The 26,973-nt window shown below is 37.2% G+C and overlaps 1 protein-coding gene and 1 long non-coding RNA gene across 5 annotated transcripts in view; one reads left to right on the top strand and one right to left on the bottom strand.

Annotated features, from left to right (window-relative positions):
- LOC143748544 (uncharacterized) overlaps window positions 1-456 on the top strand; it is a 963-nt gene extending 507 nt beyond the window's left edge. Inside the window, exon 3 of the long non-coding RNA XR_013206817.1 lies at window positions 232-456. This is a non-coding gene — a long non-coding RNA (uncharacterized LOC143748544). The remainder of the gene's footprint in view (window positions 1-231) is intronic.
- A 10,433-nt stretch (window positions 457-10,889) lies between these two features.
- The window catches only part of nf2a (NF2, moesin-ezrin-radixin like (MERLIN) tumor suppressor a), a 41,721-nt gene continuing 25,637 nt past the window's right edge, over window positions 10,890-26,973 (bottom strand). For all 4 annotated transcript variants that reach the window (XM_077241674.1, XM_077241675.1, XM_077241676.1 and 1 more), the window contains 11 exons: window positions 26,445-26,520; window positions 25,986-26,120; window positions 25,812-25,886; window positions 23,245-23,358; window positions 22,202-22,324; window positions 20,757-20,873; window positions 20,562-20,662; window positions 18,928-19,033; window positions 17,281-17,408; window positions 16,466-16,625; window positions 10,890-11,800 (listed from right to left, as the gene is read on the bottom strand). In XM_077241674.1, coding sequence (XP_077097789.1) covers window positions 11,750-11,800; window positions 16,466-16,625; window positions 17,281-17,408; window positions 18,928-19,033; window positions 20,562-20,662; window positions 20,757-20,873; window positions 22,202-22,324; window positions 23,245-23,358; window positions 25,812-25,886; window positions 25,986-26,120; window positions 26,445-26,520 — 1,186 coding nt within the window. In that variant the 3' untranslated portion in view covers window positions 10,890-11,749. The remainder of the gene's footprint in view (window positions 11,801-16,465; window positions 16,626-17,280; window positions 17,409-18,927; window positions 19,034-20,561; window positions 20,663-20,756; window positions 20,874-22,201; window positions 22,325-23,244; window positions 23,359-25,811; window positions 25,887-25,985; window positions 26,121-26,444; window positions 26,521-26,973) is intronic.

The raw sequence follows: 26,973 nt of genomic DNA, 5'->3' as shown, positions 1-26,973 counted from the left end.
ACTATATTTGTATATATATATATATATATATATATATATATATATATATAAACTATAATATTTGTGTGTATATAGTGCATGCATTTATGTGTGGCTGTCTGTAAATATGAGCGTATAATGGCCAAATTGTTTCTCTCTTTGTGCACATTTACCACCTTGTATGTATTTATATATGTGTGTGTATGTCTGTTTATTGAAAGTAATTCCAATTAGTTATATAATTATTTACAGGTAGAACACAGCGAGGAAGAGGCCGGATGCGTCAAGTACATCAACATGGTGGCACTGTAGGGGTTGTGGAAGGAGACCTCGTTCTACTGCAAAAGTTGTGGTGTCCCCTTACATCCTGGGAAATGTTACTCTGTGTACCACTCAAAAGCAAATTATAGTGCCTAAATTGGATATATTTTACATTTATTTATATTTTAAATTTCTTTTGGTTTTATATATGAAGGAAACGACATCTGAATGTATTCCGCTTGAAAATGCACTTGTTTGATAAAAAAGGCCTTTTTCTCAGCTTTTTGTCCAGAATGTTGTGTTTTGACAAAACCTACCTCTGTTCAAGTGGCAATAAAAAAAGAACAAATGAAGATAAAATAAAATATTTTTTTTTTGTTTAAAAGCAGAGGCTCAGATCTTTATTTTGATATATAGCATCTTCATATATTCATGGAAGAAAATATTCTGCGGGCCATTACATTTTAGCAAAACTCGTAAAAAACCCTGGCGGTGACTGGAAACTTTTTTTAAAAACGCTGGCGGGGAAAGAGTTAAAAGGATAGTTCGCCAAAAAATAAAAATTCTGACTTGACTTGAATCGACTACCATACATTTTTTTTCCCTACTAGTCAATGGGGCCCAAGATCTGTTTGGTTACGAAGAAAGAAACTCATACAGGTTTAGAACAACTTGAGGGAGAGTAAATGATGACACAATTTTCCTTTTTGGGTGAACTATCCCTTTAAGAACTGCAGATGATGCAGGTTTTTTTAACAACTGTAGCAGAATCATTGTGAGCAGCAAAATAGATACTTTTGCTAACACACTGCAGAAAACAAGAATGCAGCAAATATAATTATTTGTATCTGTCATAGATGACTCCGACCGTTTAACTAAGCCAGGTTTGTGACAATTTAACGAGTGGTGCCTTTAACAAATATCGGAGCTGAAGAAGAAGGAGGGAGGGGCGAGCTAACTTGGTTTGTTTGGGATCTCGCTTCAAACACAAACAGAAGTGACGTCACCCACAATCGCTGATATTCATGAGAAATTAGAAATTCAAAAACGGAGATGGTGATAACTAAAAAGTACAATATTTTACTAAATACAATTCAGAAAGACTTCTCTGTGTGTTGGGACCTTATCTAAATATTTTCAAAACTCTGCAGGAGTCTTACTGTGCTAAATACCAGGCTGCATATTAAATCTCATTTGCCTCATGAAAATCTCATGAATTAATTTTCCCTGCTGATAAACTGACAGATCAACAGAAGTTACTGTTGGTTTTACTGGGCTTTTCTAACATGCGACACTTCAGAGCTTATAGCAAAAGCGTCTGCGTGGAGCATGTCAGAGTTTGATTGATGGTCTGGAATGCAAAACGGTGGTCTAAAAATAGGCGGATTGCCCCCCCTGCTGTGATTGGACAGCCTAATGAGTGCAGAGTGATTGTGCACAGGTAACACTTCCCCTGGTCCACCACCCATCGGCGGACTGACACTACACTAGACTGGAAAGACGTGAGGATGGGGAAGATAATAAAATATGAAAGGGGAACAAAGAGACAGTTATAAAATGCTCTGCTTGAGTCACTGCATGAATGATTTGAGGCTGTCATTGTTTCAAGTACTCACTAATTCACTCTCATACTCGTTTAAACAGCAGTCCTGGCTTGCATCCAATCAGCCGCCCATGAAATTAATAAGAGTTCGTTTTCATCCTACAAGATGCGAGTGTGAGCAGTTTTAACATCTGAACGATTTATCAAATGTCCACAGAAGAATTTCCTAAATTCATTTCACTTTAAATTGCTATTCATCTTACATTTAAGCACATATTAATCCACAGAACAACCACAAAATATCCATTCACAAGTACAGCACCCATGTATAGATAGATAGATAGATAAATAGATAGACTCCATTACTCCAGTCTTCAATATCACATGATCCTTCAGAAATCATTCTAATATGCTGATTTGCTGCCCAAGAAACATTTCTTATTATTATCAATGTTGAAAACTGTAGTGCTGCTCAACCTTTTGCGTGGAAACCGTGATTTTTCAGTGTTTTCCAGGATCCCATTCCATTTCATTCTTTGATGGATAGAAAATGAAAAAGGTCAGCATTTATGTGATATAGAAACCATTCGTAATATTAAAAATGTCTTCTTTATTGTCACTATTTATTGATTTAATGTGACCTTGCTGTAAAAAAGTATTCATTTATTGTTTTTAAATCAGAGCATAGTTACAGTAAACCAAATATGATCAAAGATGGCTGTGAAAGTAAATTTCCATTGTTTATCCTTTTGATCTTTCATTATTATTCTTTTGCAAAAATCGAACCATTCATTGAAATGGTCAATTCTTTATGAAATAAATGTTTTTCTCCAATATATTTTGGCCACAATTATTAAATTCTTATGAGTAAAATATCTCTGAAGTATTTACATATTTACGTTTAGATGGGTTTGGTCCAAAACCCCATGCCCAAGGTTTACTAATCTTACTATTGTGGGTCTCTTTTTCTGCCAGAGGTCCAGGACATCATGTTCAGATACATCGTATCACGGATTAAGATCTAAGATTAAGATCATCAGATAAATCAAACCTAACAGACCTAACTGACTCTGATAGAAATATTATAATGTGCCGTGGTTGGATCTTCCATCAGGACAGCGATCCAAAACAAACATCAAAATCAACACAAAAATGGGTCACTAAATACAAAAATGAAGCTTCTGCCATGACTGTCCCAGTCCCCATACCTGAACCCAATAGAAAATGAGTGGAGTGAACTGAAGAGAAGCACCACCAACATGGATCTGGGAATCTGAAGAGATTCTGGAGGAATGGTCTCTAATCTCCAAACTCAACAGGGATTATAGGAAAAAACTCAGAGCTGTTATCTTAGCAAAAGGAGGTTGCAAAAAGTATTGAATAAAAACAAAAAAAACATTTGAAGAAAAACATTTATTTCATAAAGAGGTTTTCAGTTCATTTTCAATTATTTTACTTCAACACAAGGGTTCGATTTTTGTGCATTTTTTTGATAAATAAAAGGATTAACAAAGGCTTCCAGGTGAACAACAGGTCACCAGATTCACAGGTGTCTCATTTGTCTTATGACTTCACACTGCAGAAATAAGAGGACCTGCAACATAAGAAAGAAAGAAACTGACAAATTGAAATATTGAAATTGAATGCACACCCCGAGGTGGTAATATGGACACAATGTTATGCAGTCACACCTTAAGATTGCATTCATTTTCAATAATTCACAGGTCTGGAATCAGTAATTCTGTGTATATATTACGGTTATCATATACCATGGTTGCAATTGTTCATTACAAATTATTTTTCATGTCCCTAAAACTACTTACACCACAGACAAACTGCCTGCTTAGAAACAGCCCAAGTTGCTATTACTAGTTTGAAACCATAACTAGGATTTTAAAGGCACAATATATATGATTTTTAGACTAAAATATCCAAAAACCACTAGAACATTGTTATATTCTGTTGACGTGTGTACTTGCATTATCCCAAACATTTCCAACAATGTTTAAATCCAGAAAAATCAGCAATTTTTACCAGTGTAATGGCCTGTGTCATTGAGTCTCCTGTTAATGACGTCATATCCGCGTTACCCTCGATTTCCATATTTATTTTTCATAGAAACTATGGAATCACCAAAAACACTTTTGATTGTTATCTAGCTCAACAATGTTAGTCTTATTGTTTGAATAGTTTGTTTTCTTGATTTAGCATTAGTACAATGTTGATGCCTCAGAGACAACACTATTTTGTCAAGTGGCTAACAGGGTAATCAGAGAGAGATTTCTCCATCATATAATATATTTTATAATTAATAGCATTAGCATAATAGCAATCTAGATTATGGCAAAGTGCAAAAAGTGTCTCATACCAGCCACCGAGCGAACGCACAGAGTAACATTATAACATAAATTTAAACAAACTTAAATGTATTTAGTATGATTGTTTTAACCATGTTAAACAGCGCTGCGTTACCCCACATAAGCAACGAAAAGAGTGGAAGCGGCAGGTGTCTTTCATTAGTACTTCACTCAAGCGGTCTCGTTCCGCTCCCACGGCTCTCGGCCCGTCCCGCTTCATACCAAAGTAACATTAATAAAACTTGAATACATTAGCTCATCCATGAACATGAATTTTGCCCGAGTCCATTGGATTAATGTCCATCGGCTGTGAAGGAGAAAACAACAACTCCCATGAATCCACTCTCATCCGAGGCATCATCAAGCTACGCCTTTGTTTTGAATACGCAAGCTATAGCGGCGAAAACGGCATAGTGTGTCTTTAACTCCAAGGGATTGTTCACCTCATATCATTCCAAACTTTTAAGATGAACATAAGGGTCCAAACAACATTGGACCCCACTGACTTTCATTTTTTCATTGTAAAAAGTCGGTTATAAATGTTAGGAAGTCTTTTTGAAAGAACGATTTTGAAAGAATTCAGCGACGTGATCTAGAACCATAATTGTGGTCAATCTGGCCAATCAGAATCAAGCATTCAACCATAGTTTGTATAAATGGTACAATAAACAGGATGCGAGCGAGGACAAAAGAGCTAAACTGATTATACACCCCTTGACATTTCAACACATGCCACATTCAAACATATTCTATCACATGGATATGATTTGCATACATTTATGAAGTGTGTGAGTATGCGCCCAGGCTTGATGCTCCCCATTGATCATCTAAAAGGCTCGTAGTGATTTTTGCAGCCAGTCCTTTGAGATAACAGTTATGTCCTACTGTTATATCCAATGACGCAAATACAAAACAAAGCAGGCGTTGCATGGACGTGAGGGCAAAGCATAATTACACACACACACACACACACACACACACACACACACACACACACACACACACACACACACACACACACACACACACACACACACACACACACACACACACACACACACACACACACACACACACACACACCTTTCTTTCATCCTGTCAAGGGGTATTTGTAAGTCACCTGAAGCCTATTTAAGCAATTTAAGCAGAGAAATGAATCACTGAACTCAATGTCATTTATTAGCGTCTCAGGTAACGCGGGGAATCAGCTCCGTGAAAAACAAGCGCTGACATCCAATCAGCAATTCAGTCAGCATACAGTATCTCAACAATGAAGGGTGAAGTGTATTTTATATAACGTTTTATAAAGATTAAAAGTGAAGTGTGTAATATCTGCACCCCTAGCAGCACCAAAAAGAAATATTAGAAGTAAAGTTGGAATGTTCCTGAAGTTTAAAATCTTTTGAAAAGTGATTAAGTTTCAAGGTTATATAAGCCTTGAGTTGATTAGTTTCAAGTTATAATATATGCCTTTCTATTTGCTGAGGTGCCATGAGTTTACTAGGTGGTTACTAAAGCTCAAAGTGCAAGTTCAAGTTAAGCTCAATCAACTTACTGCATAATAATAATTAGCACAAAAAAAGTTAATATACACTTGTCCGTTTAATAAAGAAAGAAGGAAGGAAGGAAGGAAGGAAGGAAGGAAGGAAGGAAGGAAGGAAGGAAGGAAGGAAGGAAGGAAGGAAGGAAGGAAGGAAGGAAGGAAGGAAGGAAGGAAGGAAGGAAGGAAGGAAGGAAGGAAGGAAGGAAGGAAGGAAGGAAGGAAGGAAGGAAGGAAGGAAGGAAGGAAGGAAGGAAGGAAGGAAGGAAGGAAAGAAAAAGAAAGAAAAAGAAAGAAAGAAAAAAAAGAAGCAAAAATCGCTTGACAAGAATAAGAAAAACGTGCTTGGTTACTAACGTAACCTCGGTTGCCCCTGAGAGTAGGGAATTAATATTGCGTAGCTATACGCAGTGGGAAACGTCTCTGTTACTAATGTAACCTCGGTTCCCTGAGGATACATTTTTTTAAAGGCAGTGCAGCTGCACAGCAGACATACAGCTGAGCGCTTTAGCTCGCTCATTGGCTGTGCTGCGGCAACTGCACGAAATACTCTACACGCCCGTGCGCGTCAGAGCCCGCCAGAATGGGCATGGCTTATATCAATATAACCCCCCATTTCGCCATAGAATTCAGGTTAAATTGACTGAAGCAATCTCCTGATCAAAGCACAGTAGCACGGCAAGTTACGCAATACTCGTTCCCTACTCTCAGGGAACCAAGGTTACGATAGTAACCGAGACGTTCCCTTTAGAGAGGTCTCTCGTATTGCGCAAGTTAGCTTACACTATGGGAACCCCTTTCAAAATGCCAAGCGTGCTTAAAAACTTCACCCCTTCCTTTAGCCTTGGGCCAAGTGACCTCTAGGTTATAGAATCTCACAAATGTGGAAGGTGAGGACCAGCCTGCCGCCGCACAGATGTCTTCGATTGGAACACCACTGGATCAAGCCCATGAGGAGTCCGTGCCGCTAGTGGAATGAGCTCTAACACTTATGGGGCATTGAAGGCCCATGGAGGTGTAGGCTAGAGAGATAGCGTCTACTTTCCATCTAGAAAGTCTCTGTTTTGTGACCGGCAGACCTTTATTGCGGCCACCGGAACACACAAAGAGCTGTTCCAACTTTCTGAATGTGGGGGAGCGCTCCAGATAGATTCTGAAAGCCCTGACAGGGCAGACCAAATTCAAATTATTATCATCTTCCGACGAGGGAAGAGCTGATAGCGATATCACCTGGGCTCTGAACGGTGTTGAGAGCACCTTAGGAACATAGCCATGCCTCGGTCTAAGCACAACTCTGGAGTCGCCAGGTCCAAACTCAAGGCATGCAGCGCTTATGGAATCGCCAGGTCCAAACTCAAGGCATGCAGCGCTTATGGAATCGCTTGCAGGTCGCTTACTCTTTTGACCGATGCCAGCGCTAGCAGGAGTGTTGTTTTGAGTGAAAGCGGTTTAAGGTCAGCCGCCTGGAGCGGCTCAAACGGGGGTCTCCTAAGGGCCCTGAGGACCATAGATAGGTCCCAGGAGGGGACAGAGGGGGTCGAGGTTGAGCCTCCTGGCCCCCTTGAGGAAACGAATGACAAGGTCACTTTTCCCCATGGAATGGCCAGCCACAGGGGCGTGAAAAGAAAGCCAATGAACAAGAAATTGCATACTTCCCTACTATATAGTGGTTGACAAAAGTAGTAGGTCTGAATTCACAGTACTCATAAAAGAGTTGGCAAAAATGACCTACTACTTCCGGCGAGATTCTGAAGTTTGCATACTATGGACACTTTACTATACTGAGGCCACAGGAGAATGTGATTGACAGTGAAGCAACGCAACTGACTCTAGTAAGTCACATGATATTGACAACATTGCGATTGTAGTACGTCCGAATTACATTCATATTATACATATTGATATTATATTGAACATCCTTTTTAGCAGTCGCAAAGTAATTACTTAAAATAAATACCTACTCAATATTATGCGTTTTTTTAGACTGGGTGCTGTCCTCTGCAGGTCAGGTGGAGTGTTGTCTCTGCATGTAAAACTGCAATAGGAGCATTTTAATATAAAAAAAAATACATTTTTCCAGAGATCAGAAACAAAGCTTGCCCTCAGAGAACAGCCTGGGCAATCAAATTGCATGCGAACTGTGTAATCCAAGTAAGCTGCAATCAAACTATAATAAATTCCCAAGGCAAAAAGTTATCATTGATTATCACTGCCTCTGATTTTCTCACCTTCAGTAAAGCTATTCTTCTGTTCCCATTGGTACCACCTACAGATGCAGTATTATCTCCCAAGGCCTCCATCTGCCACCCCAAGGACTGATGGGACGCATAGTGACATGGTCACCTCCTAAGGCACATCCCTCTGATTGTGACAGCCTGTCAATATGCCTGGAACCAGCCATCAATCAAAGCTGTCATCTGTCCAGACATGCAGACAATGTGTTGAGGAAGGGCAGAAACTGATGAGTGATGGTGAGTATTTGTCTCAGGCTGTGATAATGATAACCAGGATTATGGAAAGTGTGATACATGAAGCAAAAAGCTTAGAAATCTGCCAAGCAAAAGTGTGTTTACCGTCTTGATAGGTAAAAAATATGACAAATATTGTAAAGCCATTGTAAAAACTCCAATAGCTTAAATGCACTGATGAAACCACTGTAGATTTATTGCAAAGTGCTTTGAGTTTAATGAGCCATTACAGAATTCTAATTCAGTCTACCTTCATGCTATAAATGAGATGGTTGCAGTTTTCATGTAACAAATACAAATGGTTAATTTTAGGCTGATTATATTGATTTACCTTGTGTAACATTCTTTAGGAAGACGAAATCCCAACAGACTGCTGTTGCTGTTCTCAATACATCGCTGTCCTTTCAAACATACACAACAAACATTCCAAAACACAATGGAGCTTAATAGTCAGGTTCTAAAAATCTCAGGGACGTTCTCCATTGAGAAATTGATTTTTAATAATAACTTATAAACCCTTCAAGAATGACCTACCATGCACTCTGGAGTTGCTAAGTGATGATATCTGTTGAAGCCACTTCAAATCTTAATTTCATTTTTAAAACAGCTGAATAGCTGAAATTCTGAAGTCTTATTCATATATATATATATATATATATATATTTTTTTTTTTTTTTTCCCCTAAAATCGGACAGGAGGAGCTCTAGGACTGACCTCGGGTTCACTGCCCCATCAGTCCGCACCCACACAGAACCTTGAGTTTAATCACGTCAAACTCACTACTCCAGCACAGACCCAGGTCATCAGCATGCTTTCATCTCTCAACTTCCCCAATTAAGTAATCGATGTTTGTCTCTTACCCAACTCTCAAATCAAAAGGAGGAATACAGTCTAATCAGTCGGACATACAGTGGATACAGTTATAAAAAGAACTAAAAGAGTAATAAGATTATACATAAACTTCTCATCTGGCAAAATACCGGTGTATCATATTTTGCACCACTGCTTGTTTTACTGTGAGATCTTTATAATTCATAAGTTACTTTTAAATAAACCACTGTTTTTACTCAGGTCATTCACAATGCTTGAGGGGCTGTGCCATTAATTTCATCTTTTTCAGACCCAGGGGGATCCATAACACAATAAAACATTCAGTGTCTAACATACAGACATGTTCGCCAATGGTTCCACAGTCTGGAAGAAAATCTGACAGAACTTCCTACAGTGTTAGCCAAAACAGCGATTAAGTCATTTTCGGACTCAGATACCCTACACATAAAACTATACATTAGGTTACGTAAAACGGCAGAGCAGGAAGGTACCCCGGCACTGACAAACATATGGCTTGCACTGGAGCTTCTTGGAGCTCTCGGCAGCAGCCTCATGCTGTCATTATAAGCCACTATGAATTTTCTAATGCTGCCTTGCTTACAAAAGGTGTACAATACTCTCTAAAGAGTGATATCTTCACAGATACAGAGCACTCAGATGCAAAATCAAGACACAGCACGTTCGCTTGAGCATACAGCTTCCAACGCTGACTATTATATCCTTATCATCAGACAGGTCATTTGCAATAATATAGCCCAAATATGAAATCTCTCTGCACACCCCAAGTGCAGCGCTAGACAGATAGAAGCCAGGAAAGTTTGACTGTCTATCTTCTCTAGTTCTGATAATCATGATCTCACTCTTTTTTGCATTGTATTTTATATCAAAATCAGCACCATACTGTGTGCATATTCTCAGAAGCTGATGTAGACCAGCACCATATGGGCTAAAAATGACAAAATCATCAGCGTACATAAGGCGATTAATAATTAGTGAGTCACCAACCCTAAAAGCTGTACCACATGTATTTAAAATCACAGACAAATCATTCATAAACATATTAAAAATAAATGGAACATAATTCCATCCTGGCGAACACCATTGGTCACTTGGAAGGGAGCAGATGTCACATTCCCCATCTCACTCTTATTGTCTGATGCGAGTACCAATAAACAAAGATTCTAGTTAAATACCAGGGACCCCACTTTTAGACAATAAAAAAAAAAATCTCATGATTAACATGATGAAATGCTTTAGAAGCATCAATGAAGCACAAGAACAATTTTGGAATTTTGCCTATTATCTAAAATTTCCTTTAGTGCAAAAATACATGAATCAGTGTCATGCTTTCATTTAAAACCAAATTGGTTATCAATAGACAGGACGTACCTCTCAAGTCTACACAATAGAACTGTCTCCAACACTGGCCAGAACTATTGGCCTGTAATTATCTGAGCTGTTCAGCTTCACTTTATCTTTAATAACTGATACTAGCAAAACAGAGAGCTAAGTACACTTTTGTCTTTTTTTTTTTTTGCTTCATTTAAAAAAAAAAAAAATATAATAATAATATTTAATACATACTTTTATAATTCCTATGAGGAATATGAATGGGTACAATTATTTAAGGAACCAAGACTGCAGATAAAGTGGGCAGTTGATGTATGCTCTATACGGAGTCATGCTTATGGACAAAATGCAAGGTGTTTTTTTTTTTTTGCCCGTTTTACTGCCCACCAGGCGAAAATTTTACATCTGATCACTGAAAAATAATAGGCGCATGATTTCATTCATGCCTGTGGCACAATCGGTGTGGGACAAGTTTCACACTAAAGTGTAAAACTTAGTGCTTGGGGGATGTGCAAAACAAAGTGTTTCATCAAAAATGTAAAAAGAACAGCCAAAGAATATTTAAGATCATTTCTATTCATTTATTTATCTGCACGAAAACATTTTCAAAAATATATTCATTTTTTTAAAATCATTGTAAAACATTTCAAGCCAAGTAAACAGTTTTTAAAAAATCCCAAATATTTCATATGTAAAAATGGTTTTAACATGTTCTCACAAATGCATTTTCTCCCCTAAAAATATCCTGTACTGTACCTAACCTATCCTCTGAGAGAAAGTAAACTCTTCTAAACTGTAACACAATAAGGTTTAATTCAGCCTTTATGAATGACCAGACGCCTCCATAGTGGACCAAAAACATATACACCTAACCTAATATGGCACAAGGGTGCAATACCACTGCTTTAGCCAATTATTCTGACACATATTGATCGAAAGAGATATGTGCTGTGCAACTGGAGAGATGAATTTAAGATGCACTGCACTGATATATGTAGTCAGTGTGTGTATACTGCTATTCGTAGTGTCTTTACAATGGGTTTTTGACCTCCTGCAGACAGAGGGATACAAGAACAAGAATTTTTTTTATTGCCAAGTAGTGTTGTGCACATACAAGGAATTTGCTTTGGTAATAAGGTGTTACCTTAGGATATTGGGAAACGATGTGTAGTGTGGCTCTGTATGTCAATGAGTTTATGATAGTGTGTGTGTCCCTTTAAAAACATGTTCTCCCTCTGTAGTTCTGTTTACTTTAGGTCCTGGTCCTCTTAGAGTAATGCATGTAAACTTTACCCACATAAACATTCTTCATCATCGGAATGTGCTAGGATTATATAGGAATGGGTCACAGCCTGTCAGGAATGTGACAATGACACAACGAGACATTATTCAGACACTATAGTCCAGTCCGCATGGATGGCTATAGCTCCTGGAAGAAGGCCACTCTGGATTTGGTGCTCTGGAGAGTGAGCTGTGGAGAAAGATTGAAGAAGATTGAGAGGTGGAACGAATTGTGCCAAGTTCCAAACTGATGCTCTTCATTTCTTATGACGTGACAAGATAGATAAAAAAAAGGTAACTATAATACACTCATTACTTTTATTATTATTTTTTTATTCTGCATTAAATTGGTCAAAAGACATTTGCAATGTTACAAAAATTTTCAATTTCAAATAAATGTTATCCTTTTGAACATTTTATTCATCAAAGAATCATCACAAGAAATACATCAGTTTCCACAAAAATATTAAGCAGCACAACTCTTTTAAAAATTAATAACAATAAAAGATAAGCAGAAGCACTAAATCAGCATATTAGAATATTTTCTGATGGATCTATATACATAAAATGTGTTTAAGTTAGGGTTGCCAATATATTAAAATTAGCTTGATAAATCTCACAACTACTGCAGAAGATTAAATGTCTAATTTTTTATTTGCTAAAATTAGCCAGTATCAGTTTATAATAATAATAATAATAATATTAATAATAATAATAATAATGTTCAATATCCTCAGTTCATGCAACAGGCAGAGGAGCATGAAAAAAAATGAACAATACTTTTACAGCATTTTTTATGTTCATTTACATATACAGTACTAATATATGTGCATGGTGTATTATAATGTATTATGAAAAACTATGGAAGCTTATTTCCATAAAGGATAAAAAAAAATTAAGGTTATTTTTGAGTTGTGAGATATAAACTTGGAATTGCAAGAAAAAAATGCTATTGTGAATTGTGAGATATAAACACAATTAAAAATGGTAATTGTGACATGTAAACTTGCAATTGTGGGGCAAAATGATAAAAAGTCGCAATAACCCATTTTATTTTTTGGTGTAAACGATATTCCCGTAACAAACATGGATTAAAAACAAAAACAATATATTTATTATTACATTTATTATTAAATAAACCATTAACAAATAATAGTTGTTAAGTGTTAGTTTACTATACCTAATGCATTAACTGATAACTAATGTGTGCATATATAAGGCCTGTGCATTACACCATGTTAAATTTAATGCTGTAAATTCTATAAATATTGTTTTAACAGGTGTAATTTTAAATTTTTTTTGCTCAAGCCATGAGAAACATTAGACATGTGTGACACGTTCAATACCTCGGAGTCATCTAGAATTCATAGCGAGAGAGAGCGAGAGCGAGAGAGAGAGAGAGAGAGAGAGAGAGAGAGAGAGAGAGAGAGAGAGAGAGAGAGAGAGAGAGAGAGAGAGAGAGAGAGAGAGAGAGAGAGAGAGAGAGAGAGCGAGAGAGAGAGAGAGAGAGCGAGAGCGAGAGCGAGAGAGAGAAAGAGAGAGCGAGAGAGAGAGAGAGAGAGAGAGAGAGAGAGAGAGAGAGAGAGCAGTGTGTGTGTCTCTGATCAGCTGTCACTAGTCTGTGTTAGCCCACTGACGGTGATGTTTAAAGACACTTCAAGACAGAATCCCTCATGAAACACTGGCGTAAACAAACAGGAAGAGAGATGGAGAAATGGGAAAATGATGAAATTAATGCTATATGAAAAAAGGTAAATTTCTGCTTCATTATTGAACTATTTGCAGGGATATAAGGCACAAGTACTTTCACCCTGAAATACCCCAATCTGCTCAGTGGTTTCCACGCATGCTCCAGACACCTTGAGATAAAAATGTCACTAGAAATACACTTAAAATAAAGTCTGTGGTTACTCTGCCAGGACAACTGTGTGAATGTAAGGAGAACTGACTTCAAACATCCACTAAAGATCACATTGCCACCAAATTATTGGAAGTAATTGCACAAACTCCTCAGAAAAGTGCAAAAATTCATGTTATCCGCCACCGACAACGACCGGATACTGCAGTCGAGTAGGAAAACGAAAGTACAGAACCTTTGCGGCCTCCAGCAATTTCATTACTGTCAGTATGAACACTATGATGACTTTGAGGAATTACATTTCTTATTTAATATTTAGGAGACACTATTTTAGTGTCTTTTTTTAGTTTTTCACTGTTAGAGAAACTGGCCAACTCTTCAATTCATAGAGCTTAAAAGTTTAAATCTAAGACTTTAGGATTAACATATCAGCCCAGATCAGAAAAGTGAAGCTAGTTTTCTGAGAAAGTTCTAATATAATTTTTGCAGATGCCATTTGGTTTTAAATTTTGAATATATTAAGTAATTTAATTTATTTCTAATGGCAAAGCTGATTTTCAGCATTCTTCAGTGCCACATGATCTATCAGAAATGATTTAAAGTTGCTGATTTGATGCTCAAGAAACAATTTCGTCTTATCAATGTTAAAAACAGTTTACTAATTTTGTGGAAAGTTTAAAAGAACAGCATTTATTTGAAATATAAATCTTTTGTAACATTATAAATGTCTTTACAGTACCTTTTGATCAATTTAATGCATCTTTGATAAATAAAATTAATCATTTCTTTTTTTTTTAAGTACTGCCGCCAAACGTTTGAATGATCGAGATTGAACGTTTGAAATTGTGTAACCTTCATACAAGCAAGCATGTAAAAATCAATGGCTTACTAACAAAAAAATAGATCAACATCAATGCAGGTTAATTGACTTAACTTTTAACTGATCCAAAATTCAGTACAATTAAAGGAATGCTTGGACACTTACGTGCCACCGCTTCAATGGGGATTTTGATGGATTACCGCATCAACACATTCAGAGAACAGGTGAGACTGTCAGTACATTAAGACACTCTCACTACATCTCTGTCCCTCAGGCTATAGCTAGCAGCAGGACACACCAGGCTTTGGAGAAAGCACCACCACGGTCATTAATCATCCCACCAGCGTGACCTGGAAAGCCAGCGACCCTTGTCACTTGCTCCAAGGTCCAGTGCTCAAGCTACCTGAGCAACAGTGATTTACAATGAGTTGGACAGTGTCCCGATACAGGCTTCCAATGCGGTCTCAACATCGGCTAAGAAAACAACAGCTGTCAAAGGGTGTAAAACCGAGTTGGATTTTCTTGCTGCTGTTAGCATGAGAGCTTTAAAGCTGTTCGCCCAAAGTGTCCGGCTTGATTTGCTCAAGCTCCGCTTCAATTAGACAATCACATCAAGGCAGAATGACTGAACACACGGAGGGCAATCCATCCGTCCAAACAACCGATCACAACACAGGACTCAATTAGCGTAGTGCAAACGAGACAATTTCACACACAGCAGGAAAGGATTCTATGGCTAAAATGGAGCTTTTAATCTACCGTTTCATAAGACTTGATGAAAACGTAGCTGAAGCTTTCAGAAAGATGATGAATAAATTAATTTTGGATTATCGGTGCTTGTGGCATGACTAACAGTGTGATTAGGATCATATTTTATAGGAACTAGCCCTTCTGTGAAATGGTATTACAACACAGGCTTTTCAGAATAGTTTAGTGAACCTGCACTTCCATTTACAAAATTATTCCCATCTCGAACAAGTTCCAAAATTTCACAATTAGGATATGAAATAATTCAAAGATTATTGAGCTACTTGCTGCAACAAGCACTTCTGAAGGTTGTAAGTTATTTTAATGTTGGACTACAACTTTTTTAAGAATTAAAATCTGAAGAAGGGGTAATACTTAAAAATGAAATATAATTTCTTCAAAGTGTCTGTGCTGCTATATGATGATTTTAAGTGTCATATTTTTTTCCAAATCAACTGACAAGCGTTTTAACTCTCCAGTTCAGTTTCTCTTCCGGAGTTTGAAATGAATGCACTTCAGTTACCAGTTACCAAATTCATGAAACATTCTTAAGAATAAAATTCATATTAACTGCAAATTTCATCTCATTTTCCAACTTCCAAGAGTATTCTATATTCCCAAAAACATTTAAAAATATTCTTACTTTTTTACTTAAAAATGTTCTAAAAACAAAACTTAAGAATAAATTGAATTCCTAATAAGAATGTTCTTAAAATCATCATAACTACTACTCTACCATGCGTGCAGATAACAGATATTAAAAAAGATGGATTCTTAAAGGGTTAGTTCACCCAAAAATGAAAATGATGTCATAAATGACTCACCCTTATGTCGCTCCAAGCCCGTAAGACCTCCGTTCATCTTCAGAACACAGTTTAAGATATTTTAGATTTAGTCCGAGAGCTTTCTGTCCCTCCATTGAAAATCTATGTATGGTATACTGTTCTTACGGGCTTGGAGCGACATAAAGGTGAGTCATTAATGACATCATTTTCATTATTGGGTGAACTAACCCTTTAATACAGCACAGGGACTTTAGAGTCAGCAGCTTTTGTTCTCAAGTGGGCGAAGGTTCGAATTCAGCTTGCAACAATTCTCTGTACTATTCCCCATTACTTTCCTGTCATCTCTCAACTATTATTGTCAACTATTATATTAGATCTACTATTTATTTGCCTTTTTAAACGTCTCAAACAGGGGTGTCCAAACCTGCTCCTGGAGGGCCACTGTCCTGCAGTTAAGCTCCAGCCCTCATTAAACACCTGAAATCAGCTAATCAAGGTCTTCAGACTCACTAGAAACTTCCAGGCACGTGTGTGTTAGAGCTGGTTGGACTTAAAATATGCAGGAGGTTGGCCCTCCAGGAGCAGGATTAGACAACCCTGGTCTCAAACCTATGTCTGGCTTTGTGAAGGATGCATTTAACCAACCTTTTTAAAGTTGCTCTGCTTACTGGTGCCTTTCTCGGCATTCTCATTATGTAGGATGTCTAGAGGGGTTTCTCGGTCCTTTAGCTTTAATGACTCAATCTCAGTCTTCAGTTCATTCAGCTGCTCCTGAAGGTGTTTGCTCTTCTCCAAATATTCGACCCTGCCAAGAGGACGGAAAAATAATGAAACAAAGCTGATCTCCTGGTTTTAAGGCCTATTAACACCCAATTTTAAGCATGAAAAACTCCTCCACACAAGTGAAATATCGTACTGAGATGATGTGCATTTGGAGGCTATTTAGAGGAAACCGGATATGTTTTTCAAGATTCTTTGATGAATAGAAAGCTCAAAATAACAGCATTTATTTAGATGGCAATCTTTTGTAACATTGTAAATGTCTTTATTGTGCATCCTTACTGGATAAAAGTATTAATTTACTGCTCACAAACTTTTGAATGGTAGTGTATTTTATCCACTGAGAACAGGCATAGGTTTTTTAAGACGACGATCTTTCAGATCATGATAAATTGGACAATCAATATTTATTAAGAATAACAGCACCATATTCTCATACATCACCTTCTTATTGACTGCCAATATGAAAGTTATTGGTCATTCTAGTTGAATTGTCTAAACAAACAAGGAAGTAGGGAATTTTATCAAATAAAAACTAAACCACTACTCAGTTGAGCATCAGCAGAGAGGACAAACTCCGGTTCAGTTGATGTAACTGGTTCAAAAGATGTGGACAGATGTGACAACCGCAGAAAGACTGTGATCAGGATGGACTGCTGCCTGAAATGGGCTGCACTCACTTCTCCTTTTCGATCTCCATGGAAAGACGTTTCATGTCAGTGTCTTTGAAGTCAAAACTCAGGTTCTCCATGCTGAAGTTGAAGTTAGTGCCATCAGGAGGAAGAGCATTGGCAGACAACGGCACAGGCTAACCAGTGAACGAGAGAAAGAGGAAGAAAGAAAAACACATTCAAATGAGCTGAGTGGCTATATAAAAGAACAAATGTACAAATAATAATTAAGCAATATCACACAAGCAGGAGAGCTGTACCAAACATATCAGTATTAAAATACTAATGCTTCTTAACAGCTCTCCAAAGCGGAACAGGACATTCAACAAGAAAAAAAATAGTGTTATATATATATATATATATATATATATATATATAGGCCCTGCAGCATATGAAAGACAGTAGTTTCATATTGAAATAAGGGTCAAATTTTTGACAGGTCAATTAAATGATCAGTGTGGCGACTAGGAGATCAAGCACCTACTGTAGTACGAGCTTGAAAAAACTGCCTTCATTTGCCTCAGGCAGGATAAAGCGAAGTCAAGCTCTGTTTTGCCTTCGCTACCTATAGTTGGATTTGTCAAAAGACCAAAGGACGCTTCAGGGTAAAAGAAAAACACACTACGAAATTCTCAGTTAAGACATCATGACCCGGAGATAGCAGCAATGCTCTAAAATGCCTCCCGGATTTTTAAGTGGTCAAACAGATACAGCTAAAATTAGCCACCCGTGGAAAGAGTTAATGTTTCAAATGATACGCTGATCTCCAGTCACCCCTTAACTCACTGTGCATGTACAATGTGCGGAAATGAGCTGCCCGTGGGATTTTCAAGAGTATCAACAAAGCTTTGAAAGAGCAGAAGAGCTTGGTTCCCAAGTGCTCAGACCGATAATTAGGAAACTCATTGTAATAGCCCTGAAATGCAGTTTCCAGCTAGAAAAACGTCCTCTCTGTGAACAATTATGTAGAAAAAAATAAATAATTTTATGACCTCAATTATATCCATTCCTACATTCAAGGCTTACGATAATCCCTCATTTGAATCAGATATGAAGTGCACTCAGTCATCATGTGTATTTGAACCAGGTGGACATTCACAATGCATTTAATGGAGGTATTCAAGTTAACTGCAGTCTCTCGATTTCAGTTTCCCTTTAAATAGCCAGACATTTGAACCCATTTGTAATCCAATTCTGAAAAGCCTTACAACCATGCCACACTATTCCCGGGACCCTATATGGCTAGCTAAACATTTTTTTAATTTGGACAGCTTAATATGAATATAAATATTAATTCTTGATTGCATTAGGGTGGTTATTGCGAGGCTAAAAGACTCTTGAATGTTTCCCTGGATGAGAAGGGCAAGTTTTCCTGCAAGTAATGGAATGGCTGTCTGGTGTAACTTTTATTTAAACAAATTATCTTGACATTGACAAATGGCCAAGAGGCTAAATCAGACTAGCGTAAAAACTGTGCAGAGTTTAAACCCTTTTTCTCTTCGAGATAAAATCGAAGTGGCTTCGGACACCAGGCTGATTAAGAATGACAAGCGCTGATGTACCGTCATCGGTGGAGATGTTGGAGAACGCAGTGGGGGAGTGTTTTGAATCAGATATGAAGGAATGGCAAGGTTTCGGTAAGGAATGGGTGACTACCAAGTACGGCGATTTGCTGGTGATCTCCAGTAGTTTGTTTTTTGCTTTGCGCTCCGATTCTCTAGCCTCCTGCAGGTCCTGTTTCAGCTGGTCGGCCTCCTTCGCCCTGCGGAGAATAAATACATGGGGTTACTCGCTCAAGGTTTGAACCCTTTGAAGTGGACATAGTACTGGGATCTCCAAAGCACAAATTCAGCTGGAAATTTTAAAATGGATGCTCAGATCAGCAGAAAATCGAGACTTCCACAGGCACCGAATAAATCAGCTATCACAGCATGCACACCAACAGAGTGCCACATGCTAAGTAAAGGCCCAGTAGATGGCTTTGAGAAGGGCCATCAGCATAGATCCAGCTTTGAGAGGAAGATCTGGGTGGTCTATAATGGCGCATGTTCACATTCTGAGTTCTGAGGGACTATATAACAGCAGTTGATAGATTAAAGGTGTAACTTGCTCACGGAAGAGATGAGTTTTCAATTGTCTTTTGAATGTTGTCAGGGAGTCATTAATCATTAATATCCTAATGATTTTTGGCATAAAAGAAAAATAAATAACATTGACCTATACAATGCATTGTTGGCTATTGCCACAAATATACCCGTGCTACTTGTGTCTGGTTTTGTGATCCAGGGTCACATTTTACTTCTTTACCGAGTATTTTAATAATATAATGCGGTGAACACGTGGAAACTGTATCAATAACAGTGCATGTATGCAATGTATACATTAGCCGAGCTCTAGCGTGAATGACTGATGCAACATAAACGTTGGTAAAACAAATCTTGCTACATGCTTAACCTTTCCTCAAAGTAGTGAGAAGACAATCTGCATTATTTTGACACAGTTGTAGGTAATAGTGTCCCACAACTGATTAGCAGAATTATTTCAGTAAGACAGTAATAATGTGAGTTAACCAGTTAGCAGGAGACCTACACAATATAAAACTCAAAACTAAGTATTTTGAGCACCACCTTGAACTCTGATTATGACTGCTGATTTGAGGAGCAGTCATAAGTAAAATAAAGGGAACACAGCACAAGTTCAGGATTATACGGCTGTGGAACCGTGGTAAAAATTAATTTTAACCAGCGATTCTTCACATGCTCATCCGTGGGCAGTGAAAAAAAAAACTGGCTTTACCTTCCCCATTTTAGAGCACAGCATCTTCTCGACATGATGATATCCAGCATCCACAGGAATCAGCTGCAGTGTTTGACGTTCAAGTTCAATATGCTAATGTTTCGTCTTGACATCACAACGAAACGGCTTATGACTCGTTTGAAAACAGATTCATTTCATTGACTCAGAGTCGACTCTTACTTTTGAAAGACAATAACTTTATATACTGTGCACTTTCAGATATAAAACTTCGCAGGATGTTCTCATTCACTTAGAGATATGTTACACACTACATGAAAGGTCATTTAAAAAAATCATTAATAGGTGCCCTTTAAAAGGTCTTTTAACGTTTAACCATTGGTACACCACTAAATATGTGTTATTTAAAGTAACACCATGAAAAGCAGTCATCTGATGAAAGAATATCCAAATATTTATGCTGAATATGCATGTGTGTGATATTACTTTGGATAAAAGCGTCAGCTAAATGAATAAATGGTAAATGGTAAAATTACCTCCTTTCGGACTCTTCTGCCATCTTGAGTGCAAGCATCTCAGCTTCTAGCATCTTCTGTTCCATGAGTCTCTTCTCCTCCTCAGAGCGAATAGCTGTCACCTTTATAAAGAATTAGTCAGAGCATGATCAGTCATCAATGGTCCAAAAGGATCTTCTATGTGCAGCTGATGTGTTGATGTAAATGCTCACTAACCTTAATACGCTGCATCTCCTGTTCAGCCTCGGCGGCTTTCTGAGCCAACAGCTTGGCCTCCTCCTCAGCGATTTGTGCCTTCTCTGCCAACAGATCTGCTGTCTCCTCCGAACATAACTGAAAACAGAGAGACCGCACACTTTTCACAGATGAACATAGGTCATTTTGCGTCATATGATTCCCTTGTTGATTAACGGCATTAGATGGTAAAGTTCAGCATTTCTCTCCAATGCAGCATTATTATTAAAAAAGCAATCTGAATTATTCTACATAAATTTCACTTTTTTACACAATTGAACACATTTTTTTGTGGAAAAACTCACAAAAAACTGTTACATAAAGCTCAGTCTAACACATTTACATTTGCTTCACAGAAATCGTGGCACTAGGTTAGTCTTTTCTTCCCTAAATATATCTCTCAAAACAGATCTACTTTTGGCAAGGAAGGAAAGTGAAAAAAACTTCACTATTTGAGAGAGCGAGAGAAAGAAAACTCAGGACTGGCTAAGGATATGAAACTATCTGATTAAAAATAATAAGACCTGTGCTATTCTGAGCTCTCTATAATTTGTATTAGGGTTATGCTGAGCACGGATAGTGAACTATTAAGAGAAATGCACATATCAGTTTAACATACTGGTATCAGTTTAAAAGCAACAAAGACAAATTTATTTTGTTTGCAAGAGCCAAAATAACTTGAAAATGTGCACTGAACATTGAGTCTTAAAATGCCACGTGAAAAGATAAAGAAATATAGCCATAGAAATATTATTATATGCAATACTAAATTAAATGTACTAATATTTATATGCAATAAAAAATTAAATGTACTAATATTTAGGTCAGATGGGTCCCAAAAAACTAAAGTGAATGCAAATGAAAAATTGGGCTTAGACTTTAAAATGGCCAAAAAAGGTAAACATTTATAAATGTTCAGACTTTTGTTTAGAATATTACTTGTAACTGATTATGAATTTTGCTATACATTTTAAAATAATCATTATCATTATTATTTAAATAATAAAAATGCATTTTATTTAACAATTGTTAATATTTTAATTATTCAACAATAATAATAACTATTATTGTTGTTGTAGTACTGGTACTTATTTACTTATGTACTAAGTACTTATGATACTTAGGTTAATTGGGATTGGTTGATCATTGATAATCAAAATATGTCACTACTAAGACAGAAAAAACACCTGCAACAAATTCTTTGGTGAAAAAGTGACTCACTAAACCAAAATTACTATTTTCTAGACTGACTTTTCTTCTAGAAAATATTTATTTAATGTTCACTATTTAAAAGAAAAAAAAAGAAAAAAACAGTATGAGGCTCACGCACGTGGGTTTAGTGCAAGTATAGATACCGAAGTGCTCTAGCAAGCACTGAAATGATTCGGGAAAGTATATTTAGTGTGGGTGATGCTTTAGTTTCTCACCAGAGCTTCATTGGCCATGTGAGCTTCGTCCTGTAACTGGATCAGTCTCCTCTCCAGTTCATCACGAGCTCTTTCTGCCTCCTCACGCAATTGTTTCTCTCTCTCCAGCCTCTGCCGTTCCATCTACAGAGAGGTGCAAAAAGCTCATCCATATTTCACCAGGATTGCAGCGTTGCTAAATGGGTCTAGTGGATCACAAATCCAGCACCTGGTTAAAGGTGCCCGAAGGTGCAATGCACATGATGACCATGAAGTCTGAAGATTAACTAGTGAGGGAGGGATGGATTTGGCTGACACTTGCCTAGCTCTCTAAAGCAAGATGATTGTTTTCCAAAACTGTAATAACTTATAGGAATATTTATACTCATACACTGCTGTTAGAAATGTTGGGGTCAGTAACACCATGTCCTAACCAGAAGTTACGATAAGATTCTGGTGACAACCAATTTGTCTGTCCACACCAGATGTGACGTGACAAAATCCATCATAAATCACAGCCAATCAAAAGAGCGTGTGGGTGGGCTGAAAATCCAGCTTTGCAACACAGACATAAATTATATTTTAAAATATATTCAAATAGAAAAGTGTAATTTTAAATTGTAATAATATTTCACAATATTACTTATTTTACTGTATGTTTGATCAAATAAATGCAGCCTTGTTGAGCAAAAGGCACTTTACAAAAAACATAAATTCTTTCCAACCCCAAATCTTTGAATGGCAGTAATGTAAAAAAGGCCAACATCAAGGCTATGAAAAATGCACATGTATGCTGGTTTCTCTAATATACTGAAATTCTTTTTCATCTGCAACTAGCTACATTGCTGGAGAAAGAAATATTTAATTCAATCTTCTTATTATTACTCTTTTATTCTTTATATCTTTTTTATATATTCTCTATTTGTTTTTGTTTTCTTTCCTTTCCTATCCTTTAAGACTCAAGCTCATTAAAAGAAAACAGATTGCTTTCATTTATTCGTTTAGCATAAAAACTGTTCTCTACGTGCTGTTGTTAATCATGAAATCATTCACTTTCCCCCGACCTGTTTGCGGGCTTTCTCTTCTCTAGCCTGCATCTTCATCTGCTGGACTTCCAACGAATCAACTCTGCGTCTCCTTATGAAGAGATCATGATTTCCGATGCACAGCTGAAGAATCTTTAAAAACACAAAAATTGCCTTATTAAAATCTTAGTATACCCTTTAAAAAAGTAAATTCTGTTATCTTTTACCCTCATGTAATTCCAAACCAGTATGACTTTCTTTAACAAATAAAATGTCAGTCCATGTCTCACAAATGCCATCACATATATTCCAAGTCTTCAAGCCATATCAGTTATAACTTGTAAAGACCATGTAAAGGGTTAGTTCACCCAAAAATGAAAATTTGACAGTAAATTCTGCCAGCATCACACGACCAGCGTCGGCCAATAGTGAGCTTATGTTCTGACGTACAACCCAGAAGCGCTGCGCTGTTACACTACATGAACTCAAAAATTAATAGTTGAATAAAGTCGTTATTTTTGCACACAAAAAGTATTCACGTCGCTTGATAAACTTATGGTTGAGCCACTGTATTCACTTGAACTATTTTAAAAGTTGCAGTGTATCTCTAGGATTTGGACTATTTTAAAAAGTTGCAGTGCATCCTCTAGGATTTTTTCAAGCTGTGGTGGCAGGACCATTTCCCCAGGGGGAGGGGCCATCGCCCATGAGTGATTTCCTTTAAACCTCCCCTAAGTATTATAATATGAAAGGCTCCAATTTAGAGCGGCAAAGCGATTATGCGCAGAATGATGCACTCGAAGCAACGTGAGGTCACAGCGTGCATCGATTTGCATAGAAAAGTTAAAAGCTGCATGTAATGGAAACACTGCATTGTCTTTACTAACTTTCTGGGCCGGCAAGTTTCAATTACATAGAAGCCTATGGAGGAGTGTGACAGCTCTCAGATTTAATCAAAAATATCTTAAAATGTGTTTTCCAAAGGTGAATGAAAGTCTTACGGGGTTGGAACAACATGAGGGTGAGTAATTACTGACAGAATTTTCATTCTTGGGTGAACTATCTCTTTAATGATGTTTTTATATGGTCATTGTCTTTAACTAATAGGGCTGGGTATCAGCAAGGGCCTCATGATTCGATACATATCGCGATACATGTGTCACGATACAATATATCACGATATATTGTGATGCGATGCATATTGCATTATATATATATATATATATATATATATACACACATTAGCGATACTTGTACAATTTGTACAAAATAATATAGTTGAAAATATAACTTGCTTTGTGGTATCACATTATATTGATAACTCAGCAGAAAAATAAAAACTTCCATTCCAATTTATTAGCAAACTATTTGCATTGCACAGTGTCACTGAACAGTGAACCGACGTGAAACGTATGAAGTGCATAATATATGTTATTTTGATGAATGTGGATATCCAAACAGTTGCAGTCCCCTGGGACTTCCATAGAATTTATCTTCCTACTATGGAAGTCAATGGGGAATAGCAACTGGGGAACAGCAACTGTCTGGTAAGCCACATTCTTCAAAATATCTTCTTTTGTGTTCAGCACAAGTAAAGATATTAATACAGGTTTGGAACAACATTAGAGAGTAAATAACATAATTTTCATTTTTGGTTGAACAAAATACATGTCCTTTAAGGACAAGCGGAAGCATTTTTACTATTAGGCTACTGTCGCTTTAAGACCGGCACACATCTAATATACACGCATATGACATGCACTCAATTTCCTCTCAAACGTTTGCTTTCACATTAGACATAACCAACTGTTTATGTAAACCTTGGGAGTACATATTTGACAGTATTAGCGCAATAATACTCAAATGTAAGAGAATCCAGATGCTGTTTGACAGGCTGTTACTGCCTGTGAGTTGAGTGTGTGCTAAGAAAAGCGCATGTTAAAACAGCGCATCAGCATGCGAATGAAATGTTTAACAGGCAAGGCTTTAAAGCACATGCAAATAATTAACTTTTGTGAATTGCAGTGTCCTGTGAGTGTAACTTCTCTGCCTTAACATGTGATGTGAATGTACGTCGTTGTTGTGGCACCAGAACTGCAACTGATAGAATGCACTGTAACACGATACTACGATATTTCTTCAAAAGTAGATCATGGGGACATGTTAATTGTTCATGATCAAAAATCGTGATAACGCACACACACATGCTCGCTCCCGCTTGACCGTATGAATGTATATGACGTACAACTGTTAGCTTTGTAGATAGCGAGTCAGCGATCTACAGAAACCGAGGAGGTCGTTTGACACACAGAGGGATTTGGTGAAATGTTAATGTCATCTTAATACCGTTTAAAACATTATTTATTTATTTTTAAGTATCGACAGTAGAGGTTGAAATATTGATACACTATCGTGAAAAAAAGTATCACGATAGTATCGATATTTTTTTGCACAGCCCTATTAACTAACATAGTATTAATGACATACATTTATTAAACATTCAATATTTTGCCTTCAAGCTGAGATCTTTAACCACCATGCCACACCACAGTGGATTTGTGAATATCAAACAACTTATCTATGCATTCACATCATGGAATACTCACCAGTTTATTGACTTTGAGTTTTGAGGAGTTGAATTTGAAGACATCTGCCCTCTTATCCAAGGGCTTAATGGCAAACTGAAGAGACAGTTACAGACATGAGTGCACCAACAGCATTAAACCAATCTTAGCGTAGAGCAGGTTGGTTAAAGCATAAATTGTTCATAAAATAAGTACTTCTTTGTCGCTGTAGGAGATGTTTCTGATCTCATTCCAGGGAAAAGAAATTTTGGGCGTCAGTCTGTTATCCGGGTCATAAATGTGGAGGCCCAAAGCGTCAACACCCAGCAGTAAGCTAGTACCCTTTTTATTCTTAAAGAGGAGATATTAAAAAGACATATATTTATTTTACCATCATGATCTCACCGCCACAGCTTTTCAGAGTAAAATGGATAGCAAAAGTAATATTTCAAACAAAAAGGCAGAAATAATGATTCTATTGTAAGTTTCAAGAAGGCTAGACACCAAAGGAAGTGCAGAGATGCAAGTTATATGTGATTAGGTCAACAATAATACAAGTTTTGTTTATAACAAACAATAATAAAGGTATACAATAATAAAAGTGTATGGCTGTAAAGGCGGCTTTAGCCATCGGAAACCAGCTCAGATTGTTACTGCCGCGAAGGCATTTCTTACCCTAATGGAAAAGTAATTGACCCCATACATCTCCAGATCCTGAGCTATTTTTAAATACTCCATCTCAGCTTCATCTCTGCAGCACACAATAACATACAAAAATGTGGGAGGGAGAGAGAAAGAAAAGGAGAAAGGGAGAGAGAATAAATTAGACACAAAATAAAATATTCCACCGCAGGGCTTTAATGAGACTCCACTAACTTGGAGTGCAGAAACTAGAGGTCATGCAGTATGTCTTACAGTAACTCATAATGGCAATAAACACAAACACACACTCACCATAAACTCACCAATTAAATATTATACTAAATATCACTCTAAAAATCAGATTTTTTAGTACTAAAAATAACTAGATGTTTAGTACCACCTTCATGTTCTTGCGAGTCTGCAGGGAACATGCCTCATCAAACCGCACTTACCGAGGGCAAGAAGCACAGAATGAGTGAGGAGCCGCTCACATAGAATGGGTTTGTGCGTTCAAAAACAGCCAGACGTAGTGCAACCGAACGCAAGGGTCTCAAAATAATCT

Source organism: Siphateles boraxobius, unplaced genomic scaffold, assembly GCF_051911475.1.
Source record: "Siphateles boraxobius isolate OS27281-9 unplaced genomic scaffold, OSU_SipBor_1 24, whole genome shotgun sequence".
Classification (NCBI taxonomy): domain Eukaryota; kingdom Metazoa; phylum Chordata; class Actinopteri; order Cypriniformes; family Leuciscidae; genus Siphateles; species Siphateles boraxobius.
The sequence above is the reverse complement of the archived record's forward strand: the minus strand, read 5'-3'. Positions and strand labels throughout refer to the sequence as shown.